General features: G+C 35.8%; 1 protein-coding gene across 6 annotated transcripts in view; it reads right to left on the reverse strand.

Annotated features, from left to right (window-relative positions):
- The window catches only part of PTPRK (protein tyrosine phosphatase receptor type K), a 569,905-nt gene that overhangs the window by 258,154 nt on the left and 296,684 nt on the right, over positions 1-15,067 (reverse strand). For all 6 annotated transcript variants that reach the window (XM_079939939.1, XM_079939937.1, XM_079939938.1 and 3 more), the window contains exon 5: positions 14,315-14,430. In XM_079939939.1, the coding sequence (XP_079796065.1) occupies positions 14,315-14,430 (116 nt within the window). The remainder of the gene's footprint in view (positions 1-14,314; positions 14,431-15,067) is intronic.

Genomic DNA, 15,067 nt, shown 5'->3' on the forward strand with positions numbered 1-15,067 from the left:
GCGTCTCCATGTACCTCATATTATACTAGCTATTACCTTGGTTCTGTCACTGTTCTCTATTACAAACCTTCTGTGATAGTCATTTCCATTTAAAGATTATAAAATCAGAATTCAGAAGGATTAAAAATGTGATACACAGCCTGTTAGTAGCAGGATTAAAACTCAAAATTAGGTTTAAAGACACAAAATCCAGTAGTATTTCCTCTAAAATAAACCAAAGCTGCTTTTTGTTTCATTTGTATCATAGGTACAGTCCAGTGAGTTGATTATTTGTTGTTGAGCCTTGATCAATGCATTGTATCAATGAGAAATGTAATCTACTATATTAGACATTGCTTTATTTACTTCATTTGCTTTATTTACTTTCAGTAAGGCATTACATTTCAAAGTAGCAATTCATGATATGTATATTTCAGAAGTCAAAAATAATAACTTTTTCTTTTATAATCCAAACTAATAGGTCTTTGCCTGCCTACAAGCTATCAATTTAGCAGAGTAGGCAGGGCTATGGAAGAAGGAAATAAGAAGTAATGGTAAATTTCTCTCTTATACAGCAGTGTTTGCATATAGTTTTCTACCTTATATTCTTCAGTTCCGGGCTCTTTATCCTGCTTTGAGATTTTTATGTGATTCTCCATTTCAAAATCCCCAACCTTGAGAAATACTAAGAAATGAACCACAAAATTATACATCCAAGGATTATAACCTAGCACTTTGTTTTTTCATTCCTCTCCCTTCCTCCCCAGATCCTTGTCATGCTTTCTTATTTATTCTGTCTCCAGTACAGGTTGCTGAGACTCGTCACTTACCAAGTAACTCTAGGCAAGTCACTGGAATTACTATTATGACTCCACTAGTAAACTAAGTAAGCTTCATCATGCAGGGTGCATGCAGTATTTATTTGACAAGTTCAGTTCCTGGCATAAAGTAGTGTAGTGGTAATATTGGTTAATTCACAGTATCTATAATAAATTGTAGCATTAGGATCACCTGTCAGATTGTTACAAATGCAAAGTCTAGAGATCGCTCTAGATCTACTGAATCAAAATCTGCATTTTTACAAGATCCCTCGGTTATGCATCAAGATATTTCAGCTTGAGACACTGGTTGAAAACATGATGGAGGTCCTGTTCCCATGAAAAGTTGACAGGTCTAAAAATGGGTGTGATTCTCGCCAATGAGAAATAATAGGAATAAGCCAAGTCATTTCCAGAAAGGTTTCCTCACTTCTAGAGAAAACACAGTGGGTCCTCTTTTCTTTTTCTCAATGTCATGACTAAAATGCTGAGAATGGCACATTGAGGAGAAAGACAGGATCAGGTTCTTGATCACGTCTCTAAAACGGTGTCGGCAGCTACTCACCTGAGTCTGCCCACTCTCCCCCGAGAGTGTACTACCACTTAATAAACCCTTACTTTGTTCTCCTGAGAAAAATTTAAAGTTGAAATAAAATAAAATGGTGTCAACAGCTCTTAGAGCCCCCCTATTTCTGGACTTCCTGTTAAGTGATGTAATACGTTTGGTTTTCTATTACTTACTTTCAACTTGAAATCCTAAAAGCTAATGTGATATGGTTAAAATATGGAACAGTTTATTTCAGCTTCTCTTTTCAAAGCTTGAGGAATAGAATTAATCCAATTTAATTTTAAATTCAATAATGCAGCACTTAGAACCCTTGCAGAGATTATTTCACTCTATTGACTTGAAGAAAAAATTAAATTACATTTATTGCTTTATTTATTCTTCACTGCCTTTCCTGGGCACATAATGATACAGGTCTCCTCCATCCTCTTAGAGGTGGAGAAACTGGAAAGAGACTGTTTTCCTATGTTTGGTATTTAAGTTCCTATTGAATAATATTAAGAGGACCGCATATAATTTGTCAGTACTTGCCCTTTTTCCAAAACTAACGTCTGTAAATTTGCACACCATAATTAAGTAGGGTTGATGTGACTCATATGACAATCCAGCCAAATTAATTCCAAGGACCTGGGGGTTCCTTACTGGGGCTTGTCTGCCATAGGAAATGTTTTTCTTTCTCATAGGTATGATAAAGCTATCATCATCATCATCATTATTGAACAATTAAATCAAAGAATTTTAGAAAAATGAAGGATCATGGCAAACTTAAAGGTTTAGAAATTTATAAATTTCTAAAATTAGAAACACTGTTACTATTTTGAGAAAAGCACTCATTTATATCCGTTAGAAATTATGATATTGATTTCAATAGATTAAACCAAAAGAAAATAGCATTCCTCTAGGAGAAATTACCCTAAAATTACAATACTAAGTTCACAACATATTTACTGTACGGCAATGAAAGTATGAACAAGGCAAATGATATTTGACACAGAAAAAGAAAGAGGCAAATATTGTAATTCTGATACAACATAGGGTAAAAATGTGCTGGCGATAGCAAATTACTAGAATCAGGATAATTAACCAAGTTTCACAAAAACTGTCAGGTATTAAACAAGAAAATGAAGTTTGACCTAAGAAGTGAAGGTGTTTTTGCAATATTGGGACAAGGTGAACAATACGAGGAGTCACACAAGAGGGCAGAGTAAGTAGACGGAACTATGGGAGATGATACCTACGTTCTAGTCCTGCAATGACTATTTATTAGCTTCACAGTTTCTCGTTACTTCTCAAATCTCTGCCTTTTCATCTAAAAATGGGGATATCAATTTGTAACAGCTTATTCAACAGAGATGCTGAGAATATTAGCTGAGACAATTGTGCAAAAGTTCTAACTGCAAATCCTGGTAATAGCAATATTATGAAGATAATAAACAAAACAATATCTAAGTGGATAATATATTTGATAACTGTCATGGTCTTTTAATATATCAACTTGACAAGGCTACAGTCCCCAGTTATTCAATCAAAACACTAACCTAGGTGTCTCTACTAAGGTATTTTGCAGATGGGATTAAAGTCCATACCCAAATGACATTAAATAAGGGAGAATAGCCTAGATAATCTAGGTGGACTTGATTCAATCAGTTGAAAAGTCGTAAGAATGGATCTGAGGCTTCCCTGAAGCAGAAGAAATTCTACCTGTGAAGAGCAACTTCAGTCTGTGCCTGAATACTCCAGCCTGCCCTCTCGAAGTGCTTGACTACAGACTTCAGACTTGCCCAGCCAGGTTCCACAATAACATAAACCAATTCCTTGCAACAAATCTCTTGAAAAAAAAAAAAAATCTATCTATCTATCTATCTATCTATCTATCTATCTATCTCTCTATCATCTCTCCTTCTGATCTGCTTTTCATGTTTGAACCCTGACTAACAGAGATGATTTTGTTACCAGAAATGGTTCTGGAAGAAAAGAATTTTAGGGATGAGTTTTCTGATTTGGTTTGGTTCTGGGTTTTCTGGAATTGGTTCTCTAATCTGATTAAAGGTACAAAGAACTCCAGTGTCATTGGTAAAGAAGACAATGCTAGTCCATAGCATGATGTAGTAACAGAGATATGCAAAATATCACCATTAGGTAGATATTCTTGATCAAATACTTATAGAAGTTTAAGTTCTGGGTAACCATGTATTTGCTACCTTGATATAGATTCTTACAAAACTAAAATCTTTAAAGAAATAGAAAAAGAATGCTTTGACTATCTAGAAAAGCAGGTAGGAGACTTATAAGGAAAAGAAAATTTATTATCAGACTTTGACAGCAAGGCTTTATGCCACAAGAAAATGAAGTAACACATTTAAGTTACTCAAGGAAAGAAAATGCAAATGAAGGATTTTATAACCTTCAAAATTGACATAAGAACCAAGGGCACATATAAACTATTATCAACATCCAAGAACTCAGGGAATATTATTTACATGAGCTTATTCCTGTGGAATCTCCCAGAAAATAAGTTTCAAACAACCAAAATTACTAAGACATGACATACATACTGATGATGAACATTAAAAAACATAGCTACACATAGAACTAACACCAAATAAGAGCTAAATGGGAGAGAGTACAATATGCAATGGCTCTATGCTAACAATGGAGATAGGGTACAAGTATTCAAAACAACATGAGATTTTAAAATGAGTGATTATGGGATATTGTAATTGTCTCTTTCTCTGTGTCATTGAGAACCAAAAATATGAGTGTGGAAAAAAAGATGTAACTGACAAACTGTAATAAAGAAAACATTAAGTGAAAAACTTTAGGCTTGAATTTGAAATATCAATATAAACTAATAGTTATTTTACCTTTAAATATATATGTATATTTTTCTTAGTTCTGTTCACTGAGAAGATCTAGCAATGAATACCCCTCAGCATTCACATAATGGTCCTGAAATATAATTTCTCAAAATTGTAAAACAGGGCACCAGGTCTAAAAGAGAAAATGTGCAAGATGACACTGACATCAGATAGCAATACAAGAAAGCTATCGAAGATTACTGAAGTTATATCAAATGGACACTGGAGCCAACCTGGGATGATGTGAGTCTTAAAAATAGTATTAATTGCAATGAATTGAAGTCTATTAAATATGCCTAAATCCATAAGTTCTTGATATTAAAAAAAAGAGGAAGAAGAATCAGTCACCTTTGGAGGATGACAGGAACCAACTAATTATATTAAAAACCAATAATTAAAGCAAAGATTTGAGAAGTTACCATGCCCTTCCTAAAATGAACTATGACACTGGGTAGCCAGATAGGAGATGATGATAAGTGTGTCTTCATTAATTAAACAAAATACAAAAGAAATAATAAAATTAGAATATCACAACTTACAACCACCAGGAATGAACATAGGCATTAAACATCAATTGGTATCAGAATCACAAAAAGAAATAGGAGACATTTTGTGCCTCTGGTAATCACACCATGCACCTCCTCTAGCACTGCCACAGGATCAAACTTGACTCTAGATCTGGCTGCCAATTTTCAGGAAACTCAAAGGAACATGTTGAACTGAAGAGGACATTTGTATGCAATCAGTAAAATGCAGACTGTGTGAAAACTACAAGTCAAATGGCCTGGGTTCCTCAACAGATAAATTGTGACAAACACAAGAGAGGACAAACACACAGATTAAAGGGATTCTAAAAGACATATTTTTAAAAACAGACAAGACTAATCTATAGTATCTAAGGAGACTAAATATATGTAAGTGGAAAAAAAACAGGAAAAAAATACAAGGGCTGAAAGTCATGATAATTATTATTTGTAGAGGTAGGCTACAACTTATCATTTGTAGAGAGATGGCTCATTTGTGTCTGGGATGGACCACTTGGAAAGAGCCTCTACGATGACTGGCAAAGCCTTTCTCTTGACCTGTGTGGTGGGTATCATAAAAATTCATTGAGTCATAGTTTTTCATTTTTGTGAGGCTTTCTCTATGTTTTATTTTCAAATAAAAGAATTTTATAAATATACTATCTTTTAAATCAGACTGCTTTTCATAAAGAAGAAACCCAGCCCACTGCCAGAGCCCCATGTTGTAACACTGATCACAGGAGCTCGATGGAAAGTTGTAAAGTGCTTGACGTGACCTGAAAAACACTGAAAGGGCAGCTCTGAGAACAGTAGGAGAGTGCATTATTCTTGTACAGAAAAAGCAGTAAATTGTTATTTATAGATATTGATAAGAAGAAATCCTTGAGCTTCTATGACTGCCAGGCCTTTCGAGTCATGTTCCAGGGATACATAAAGAAGATAAAGACTATTCCACACATCATTCATTTATGGTCAATTATGTAATCTGTAGACAACAAACTCAGAGTTTATGAATTATTGAAGAAGGAAAAGAATGCATCGTATCTTTAAGGCACTGAGCTGTTTATGGTAGAAAGCCACACAAAGTCAACCAAAATGACCTCAGGAATATTTGGAAGTTCTAAAACTTAAATATGATTAAACTTTCTGATGCTCATTGTTACATACATACACACCCAAAATGCCAAGGGTAAAAGATAAACATTACAATCCATGATACTTGGTCAGTGATTTTACTTCAAGACCAATGATTATAATTCTTTACATGAAGCCATGAAGGAAGAATATAATGCCGTGAACTCGAATAAAACAAGGTCCTCAGGAAAAGCAGGACTGATAAGAGTGATAGCCATTAGCTACCAAATAGAACATGGTCTCTTAAGTGGAGCAGAATTAATTGTAAATCAGCATATACACAGAAAAAAAATCACTAATGCTTAAACAGGATAAACAGAGAAAATTAGAATTAAGTAGCAGGCTAGCGTTCATCTATCAGTTTACAAGGAGTCAGGAAAGCACAACAGACATGGTTAATACTCTTCTCTGACACGGGTCCTGTTCTGTGAGCCACAAGATACAGAAGGCAAGGCTGAAAGCACCAACAGCCTTCCCACAGATGAATTCTCCTAAGTGAAATCGGGAACACCCAGAGGTTTCTAATTTGGCCACAAGCTTCAAACTGTCTTGGTAAAATTTTTTTAAGGCTAAAGAGTCAAAAGGAATGGGAATGTCTCCTCATTTTTCACTCCTATTTAGGAAAACTCATATGCAATTATCAAGGCAGAAGGGGCAAAAAGTAAACAAACACGTGGAGCAGGTAAATTAGTTCCCAGACAGAAAATGAGAAAACAAATTCACAGACCGGCTGTAAAAAGTAAACATTTGAGTAAATTTAAAAAGCCATCTTTATTATTTCACTCTTCCAAATTCTTTCATCTGGTACCAACCAGACCCAAACTCTGTGTCTTCTTTCATTGGTCCCTCTCCTCCCCTCCTCACAGTTTTTCCAAATCCACCAGCACTGTCCAATCCTAGGCCTTCACTACTTGATGTCTGTACTGCCAGCAGTAGCTTCTTTCTTGCTTTTGTCTCCATCACGGCCTAGTCCCAACCCTCCCATAAACTATATTTACCTCAACTTCCCATTGTGAACCTTACACTTCAAGAAGATTCTTCTCTTGATGTTCCTACCCCACCAGCACACACATACACTAAACCGCAGTGATAACCATGCCCACTTAATCCTTGCTTATCCAAGTCCTATATGTCCTTCAAAGACTCTATCAAATCTTCTTTAATGATTTCACCAAACACTTCAGTCTGTGATGCTCTCTCTCAACTCTGAAAAAGCACTGGGCTTAGATTCCATATGATCTTTTCTTATTCGGTTATACAAGCATCTCTCAGGGCTGAAAGGATCTTAAAAAAGCATTCAGCCTCATGCTTAAATGTCCTCTACATCTCTAGCAAGTACTTAACCAGATTATGCTTGGACACTTCCCCTAATTTTACTACCTCCTACAGTAGCTCATTCTAGGTTTCAACAGCCCTACAATTACAAAGGTCTTCCTCATAATCAGCTTATATCTCTCACCAAATAGCTTCAAACCACTAGTTATTATCGTACTTTACTATCTATAAAAAAACAAACTAAATCCCTCCTGTATATTCCCAATATTCTAAGATTTTAAGAAACTTATCCAGTCTCCCACAAATCTCAAGATATATTTATACGATGTACCTTTAGCCATTCTGACATCATTTCTTCAACTTTACCAAATGTCCTAGTAATTATATGCTGCCTTTTGTTATTCTAATATTTCAGATATGTGTCAGCCACTCTTAGGGCCAATCTCGAAAATGTCAGAACTTTCACCAAGTCTAGACATTAGGACAATTTCACATTATCTCATTCCTTTCTCTCCCCACCCCCACGGTATCCAATGTGAGCTGATCATATATTAAATGTTTAATCAGTTTGGCTTTGAAATAGTCCTCTCAAATTATTTCTCAATGAATTGCCCACTGTAAACTGCATGTTTCTAGGCATAGATTAATTCCCTCCAACATTTTCCCTTCATTATAATAAATGGAAAATTACCAGATTTTTTTTCTCAAAAAGAAATAGTTTCAGCGATAGTAAAATCTCTTGTGGAAATTAAACATGATACAAGGTTCCAGGCACTTCATATGACAGTATAAATAGATACAGGAAAATACTATAGCATGGCAGCATCAAAAAGAGCTTTGTGAGCAATGACTAGTTGGCCTTTGAAACACTGTAGTGATATATTTCACCAGATAAAATTTTTGTACTTTCAAATTATTCATTTTTTAAAAAATCATGCTTCTCATTTCCAATGCTACATGACGATGTTCCCATGTAGTATAGGAACAAGGCTATTACATTTGCCTGGATAGATAAAACACTTTATGGCCAGAAGTTTCAGACCAACCATTTTCATTGACCCTCAGCTGGCAACAGTTGGTACTGCGAAAGGTCAGCCTCTCTCTGGTTGTTTTTTAGAGCAATCTGCACCTAATTATACTAATTTTACTCTCAATGTATTGCTTAATTATCTATTGCTCCAGAAGGAATGACATTTCCTTTGGCTGAGAAACTAGCTGTATCACACTACATTAGCAGTGACGAGCCTCACCAAGGGCAAAGTGATGGCTGACTTTCCTGTTTTGGCAGGCCTACTCAGGAGGCACCGTGTCAGCACCTGGGGAGATTACTGAAAGACTGGCCCAACTGCCACAGCTTTGATGGCAATCTGCATAGAATTACCAGTCACACATTAAACAGCCTCATTTCAATTCACCAAAATGAACGGTGCCACCAAATCTCCCCACACAATTCCCTGCTTTCAGTAACTCCACTGTTGAATTTCTCTGTCCAACCCAATGATGCATGCCCACCAAGCTCTGTAATGATGGATGGAGTCATTAGCATTTTAGTTTCTACACTGAACCTGAGGCCAAAGCATATGGTCTGACAGATGTTCCAGCAATGGGTTCTATTTGACTTGTCATGTAGGTGTCCACTTACACTGGACCTTCATGAAAGAATACTAATTTGTAAGTTACAGTCCAACTCCTGTTTCAACTCTTTCACATCCTCGAACGTTATAACGTGTTCTGATAATAGAACACTCAGAACATGCTTTATTCTATATTTCAGTTTACACTGATGATTAAAAATCACCCTTGAACCTAATCAAATGACTTCAAATGGACAAGATGGACAAAAATGCAGGTAATGTTTGTACTAGGCTATCGCCATCTACGGCAGCGGTCCCCAACCCCCGGGCCACGGACTGGTAAGGCTTAGCTCCCCATCGCTCGCATTGCCACCTGAACCATCCCCGCCATCGCTCGCATTGCCACCTGAACCGCACCCCCTACATCCGTGGAAAAACTGTCTTCCACAAAACCGGTCCCTGGGGCCAAAAAGGTTGGGGACCGCTGATCTACAGCATGATTAGTACTGCCAGTGATTTGGGTATTTGAGGAAATGTTTCATATACTCACTTTCTCCTCATTCATGGTTTATTAAAGTAAACTATATACAGCAAATTGGATAAATCTTAACTTCTGACAAATGTATATACACTCATAGACCCAAAGCCTCAATAAAGCTATATGACATTTACCTTACCTCAAAAAGTTTCCCTGCTCACTTCCGGTTCCTAATCACCCCCCAACCCCAGTCAAATACTGTTCTGATTTCTAGCACCATAGATTAGCATCTAGAGAGTCATGCACTCTTTTGTGTCTCTTCTCTTCCAGAAAGCATAACATTGCTGAGCTTTATAAGTCCTGGTATCAGTAGTGCACGCTTTCTAATTTATTGCTGAGTAGTGTGAATGAACCACAAATTGTTTATCCATTTTCCTGTTAACGGACATTTGGGTTCTTTACAATTACTGGTTGTAATGAATAAAAAAGCTGTTATAAACATTCTTCCACAAGTCTTTTTGTGAACACATGCTTTTATTTCTCTTATGTAACTACTCAGGAGTGGAACTTCTGTGTCATATGTTATTGTTCCCTTATATATTCACTTTTTCCTGCGATCACTTTATCTACTATCCATATTATTGTGTTGAAATAAAAAGGACGTGACTAAAATTTTTAACCCACGAACATATATAACCTATTTTTTTTCTTTCCTGTGAGAAAATTATCTGGTACCTCTCAGGAATATAAACAGACATTTTTATTATTTTATTTCACTATAAATTGAACACTGAAAAACATTAAACATTAAATTGTACATTAAAATCTCACTGATGATCTTATTTCCTATAACCTGGGTTTTAGCATAAGCCTTAAGTTATGATCCACAAATTCTCTACCATTGGGGGTTCCTTAGGAACACAAAATGGTATAGTTTTAAAACTTGTTGTAAGCATTATAAAACATCTGTTCATGTGGGGAAAACTGCAAATTGTAAGCTGAAAAAAAAAAGTTGTGTTCATATCTAGAATGCAAGCTACTTCACTGAGCGTTATGAAAGAAAATGAATTTGGAAATTCTCTAGGAGCAACTAAAGACTTTATCCTAACTCCCTTATCCAATATGAACTGCATAACATACTTTTTTAAACTACATCCCACAAAACCTCATGATTTCACCAGATTTATAGCTTGCTGACACCAATGGACTTTTTTTTTTTACACTAGAGCATGATATATTTTATTGAAGGTATTTCTTTTGGTTGTGCTATATACATTATGCATAATGCTACACCAATGGACTTTTAAAAACATTCATCCATATTGTTTTATGCATCAGTAGTTTGCTCAGCATGTGCAAGGAGGTTAATTTGGCTTATGCATTTTGTCATTGTTTTCTAAATGTCTAGAGTGAATGACCTTCTTTTAAGACTCTCTAATTTTATAATCTGAGATCTTGCAGGAAAGAAAACTCTGTAAAGGGACTTCTCTAGTGGTCCAGTGGTAAGGAGTCTGCCTTCCAATGCAGGGGACGAGGGTTCCATCCCTGGCTGGGGAACTAAGATCCCACATGCCGCAGGGCAACTAAGCCCACGCACCACAACTACTGAGCTCACGTGCTGCAAACTACAGAGCCCACGTGCTCTGGAGTCTGCACGCCACAACTAGAGAGAGAAAACCTGCACACCACAACTAGAGAAAAGCCTCTGTGTGGCAACTAAGACCCAACGCAGCCAAAAAGATAAATTAAATAAATAAATATTAAAAAAACAAAAAGAACACTCCCTAAAGATATAGCAGACCCACTATAATATGTCTTATGGACTATCCCAGATTATCTCAGGTAAGTCACTAAGTGTTTGCTTTTTTATGCTCCATTCTTTAATTTACCTAATTTGTATGTCATTTTAAACAATAAAAATGACTGTAATATCAATTGTAAGCTAAAGACAATAAACAAGTGCGAAGTTATTCTCTAAATGTATTTCTATACATAAATTACTTTGAATGTCATATACTATCAGGTATTCATGGCAGTTGTAGTGTACCATTTTTCATTTAAAATAGAAAATTGGAAGCTTTCTAGTTTTTGCTCTTTTACACCATATTCAAACATTTACCAATTGAAGCTCAATATTATTATATTATATAAATGATTTGGAGGACATAAAAAGTTGATGGCCATTTTTATTACACCTGACCATGGCAGGTGTAACAGCTACTTCATTATTCCATTACTTTTGTAATAGGATGCAAAGACCTTTCATTCTGAGTTACTTCAGAGTACATTCGTTCACAGCAGTCAGCAGAGACTTTAAGCAGTTGTTCTCACAATGATACTTAATTTGAGGAATGATTTTTTTCCCCACACAAAACTAATAACTTAAAAATTTTAGGGGGATTCCCTGGTGGCGCAGTGGTTGAGAGTCCGCCTGCCGATGCAGGGGACGCGGGTTCATGCCCCGGTCCGGGAAGATCCCACATGCCGCGGAGTGGCTGGGCCTGTGAGCCATGGCCGCTGAGCCTGTGCGTCCGGAGCCTGTGCTCTGCAATGGGAGAGACCACAACAGCGAGAGGCCCGTGTACAGCAAAAAAAAAAAAAAAAAAAAAAATTTTACATTCCTCCATGAAACAAAAAAAAGGTGATCAAAGCCATGTTTCAGACCATCAAAAATAATGTTTAGCATCTTACAGCTGGAAGGGATTTTGGTCTCTACCCACACCTCCTTTAATAGATAAAAAAATATATGGCCAGGAAAAGTTCAATGAATTCTCTAAGCCAATATAATTAACTGGGTTATAAGAATTAAAGAGTTAGAATTAAGGTTAGAATTAAGAACTGAGCCCCTTGACCTTTAGGAAGTTGTTCTACACCAAGCAAAAATAACTTGACATCTATCTGTGTGTGTTGGCCTGTAGATGCATTGTCGAATCAAGATTCTTCTTCCTTTATTATGTTTCTACTAGTTTCAGCAAAAGATGGATCATTGTTTTTAATCATTGGCCACTTTCTGATTCACTCACTCTATAGATGTACACATATCAATTACATCTATATATCTACACCTTTATCTCTATGTCTCAGTCTTATTTATTTGAAAACAACCCTAAACCAGGCAATTGATAATCTTCAATGTTTCTTAAATATGGAGAAGAATGATTCAAGGGAATAAGTTAAGGTAATTTAAGTGGTATTATTGAAAAAGGCAGAAAAGCTTTTTCATGAATAAGCATGTAAATTATTGAAGAATTGGGCAATGTCAAAATAGATGAGAAATATATAAATTCACCTTGGAAAATGTAAAGAGAAAGAAGAGGAGAAAAAAGAAAGCAGAACAGAAATTGAACAGAATATTTTTATCTCTCATCTTTATTTAAAAAATGGCAAGAGAAAAATTTTTTAAAACTATAATGAAATGAGCCAATTTACAAAAGTAAGAAACAAACAATAAATGAGCAGTATTTTGACTGCAACCCACTCAGACCAGCGGGGCCAGAAAGTCTTTGTTGCCACAAGGCAGCTGGTGTCTAAGTACACAAAACCCTTTTTATTTCAACGTCCCATTAAATCCTGGGGCGTAAACCCAGGGGCAGACTGCAGAGTCTCTGGTTCTCCAAGACAAGACTACATAGGTAACAATAAAAATTAAATGCCAAAAATGTCTCTACCTAAATGACAAACGACTAGCAAAGTAATTAGAAAATATATCTAAACACATTCTTAATACTATCAGTATATAGGCTGAGAGAGAAAGTAAGAGGGATTCTAACTAGATGTTTAGATGATGAAACAAGTTGTACATTATACAATACACTCTACAGGAAGAATTATCTTATATTTAAATACCTGTAGTGGAAATTAGCATAATCACAGGGTAAAAAGGAGAGAGTACATTTCCTTTTCACATATTCAGGATGGTATCCTGATATGCACATATTAAATAAATTACAAAAGTAGCTATAATTAGATTTATATGAAATACATCTGTTATAACATCTGATTGGATGTGGGAATTGAATGAAAAAACACATTTATAACACCCAGTACAATATCAGGCATTATACGCGTATGATTTCAATAATCATTGATTATAATTATGATCGCAACTTCCTGAAACCTAATGATGATCCTTGACACTAATTTTCTCTCTCTAAAGATATCATAAAATAAAGCCTGATGTCTATGTTCAAGAAACTAAGCTAATGATTTTCCTTTTTGGTCTCTATTGGCATTCTCAGGAATTTAAAATTCTAACTAATTAAATCCCTTTCCTCATTCTGATGCAAACAGAATTAAATAATAATAATAATAAAGGTGCTCAGAGAATATTATTTCTTACATTCTAGCTTCAAATATTCTGCCCTAGGTCCAGCCTCAAGGCTTTAGTTGCTCTTAGCTCCTCCCACCTCCCCACCCACCTCTGTCCTAGGATTGACAGATATTCTCTGAGGATATGGCACATTCCTTAGTCACTGTTTTCTCACAGATTCTTTTAAAGCTCTTTGTATGCACCATTTACATTTCCCCAACATGTATGCTAAACTGCAATTCATTAAATACACATTTTTTACGGATTTAATATGTGCAAGGCAAATATCTTGTCCTCAGATCTGTGATTAACCCTTATACACAAAAATCCTGAAAAACAATTTTAGTTGGCTCTCTTCCAATTCACATTTCCAGAAATACTCCCAAAGGTTTCTTAAAATACTTTTGAAAACTTTATCAGAGTATGATAGTTCCTGCTTAAGTACTATGCTCTTGTAAGTTGTTTTCAAAATGTTAAATGAGACATTTTTCATTTTTTTCCTATTTTGAATGGATCTAGAAAAATTGTTTTTACAGTTTGGACATAACATTAGAGAATTATGATTCTCTAAGGAGTTAATGAGCAACTCACCCAAATACTTATTAACTATACATTTCCATTCCAAAAATGGAAATATCTGAAATGAATCTGCAGCGAATTAAATCAAACCTACACAAAAGACAACCTGTCGCACACATATTCCACCCCCCACCCCCACACACACATATACAGGGAAAAAGAATATGTGATTTTTTAAAAATCAAGTGTACCCTTTAGTTCAGCTGCCAATGCGGCCTTACCTGCAGCCATAACTTGTTATGTACAGCGTCTCTCCCTGTAGCGATACACTGAAATGTAGCATTCTGCCCTGCATTGACCTCTACGTCCCCCAGACGGAGGAAATGAGGAGATTTATCTGTGAAGACAAGAAAAAACTTACTTTTTTCCACATGAAGAAAACATGCCGTGTTACTTTTTCCCAACAGAATAATGTTGTTCATACTTTTACCTTTGGCCAAGACTAATGTGGTATGGACGAAAATTTCAGTTTTCTCTGTGCTGAAAGACACTGTTGCCTCTCTCACGCTAAGTTCTCTTTTTTAAATAGCTTTATTACGTATCGCCCCATAATTGCTAGAGCAATTCTATACAGAGTGAGCACCCAACGATTACTGCTGGAGGACCCCTGTAGCACGTTGCATACGGGTGATAATAATAGTTACAAGTCAAAGCAAACAAAAGAGATCAAATAGGCACAAAGCAGAGCGTAATAGAAAACTATAAGAAAAACACAGAATGACAGCTCAAAAACTGACATATACATGGCTGTTGAACTATTAAGTTACAATTTAAGCAGTTACATCTTTCTTTTCTTTTCTAAAGAAATTTCAATAACTATAATCCTCTAGTACTTCAAAGAACAAGGTAAGGGACTGTTTTTCTTCCTCTCAGAGTATTAGCTTAACTGTTGTTAAATCCACCTCCTATTCCTTCATAGTCCTAAGAAAGTTACCCAAAAGAAATATTAGACCAACAAAAAAGTGATGACTGCC

The sequence above is a fragment of the Stenella coeruleoalba genome, assembly GCF_951394435.1.
Source record: "Stenella coeruleoalba genome assembly, chromosome: 12".
Taxonomy (NCBI): domain Eukaryota; kingdom Metazoa; phylum Chordata; class Mammalia; order Artiodactyla; family Delphinidae; genus Stenella; species Stenella coeruleoalba.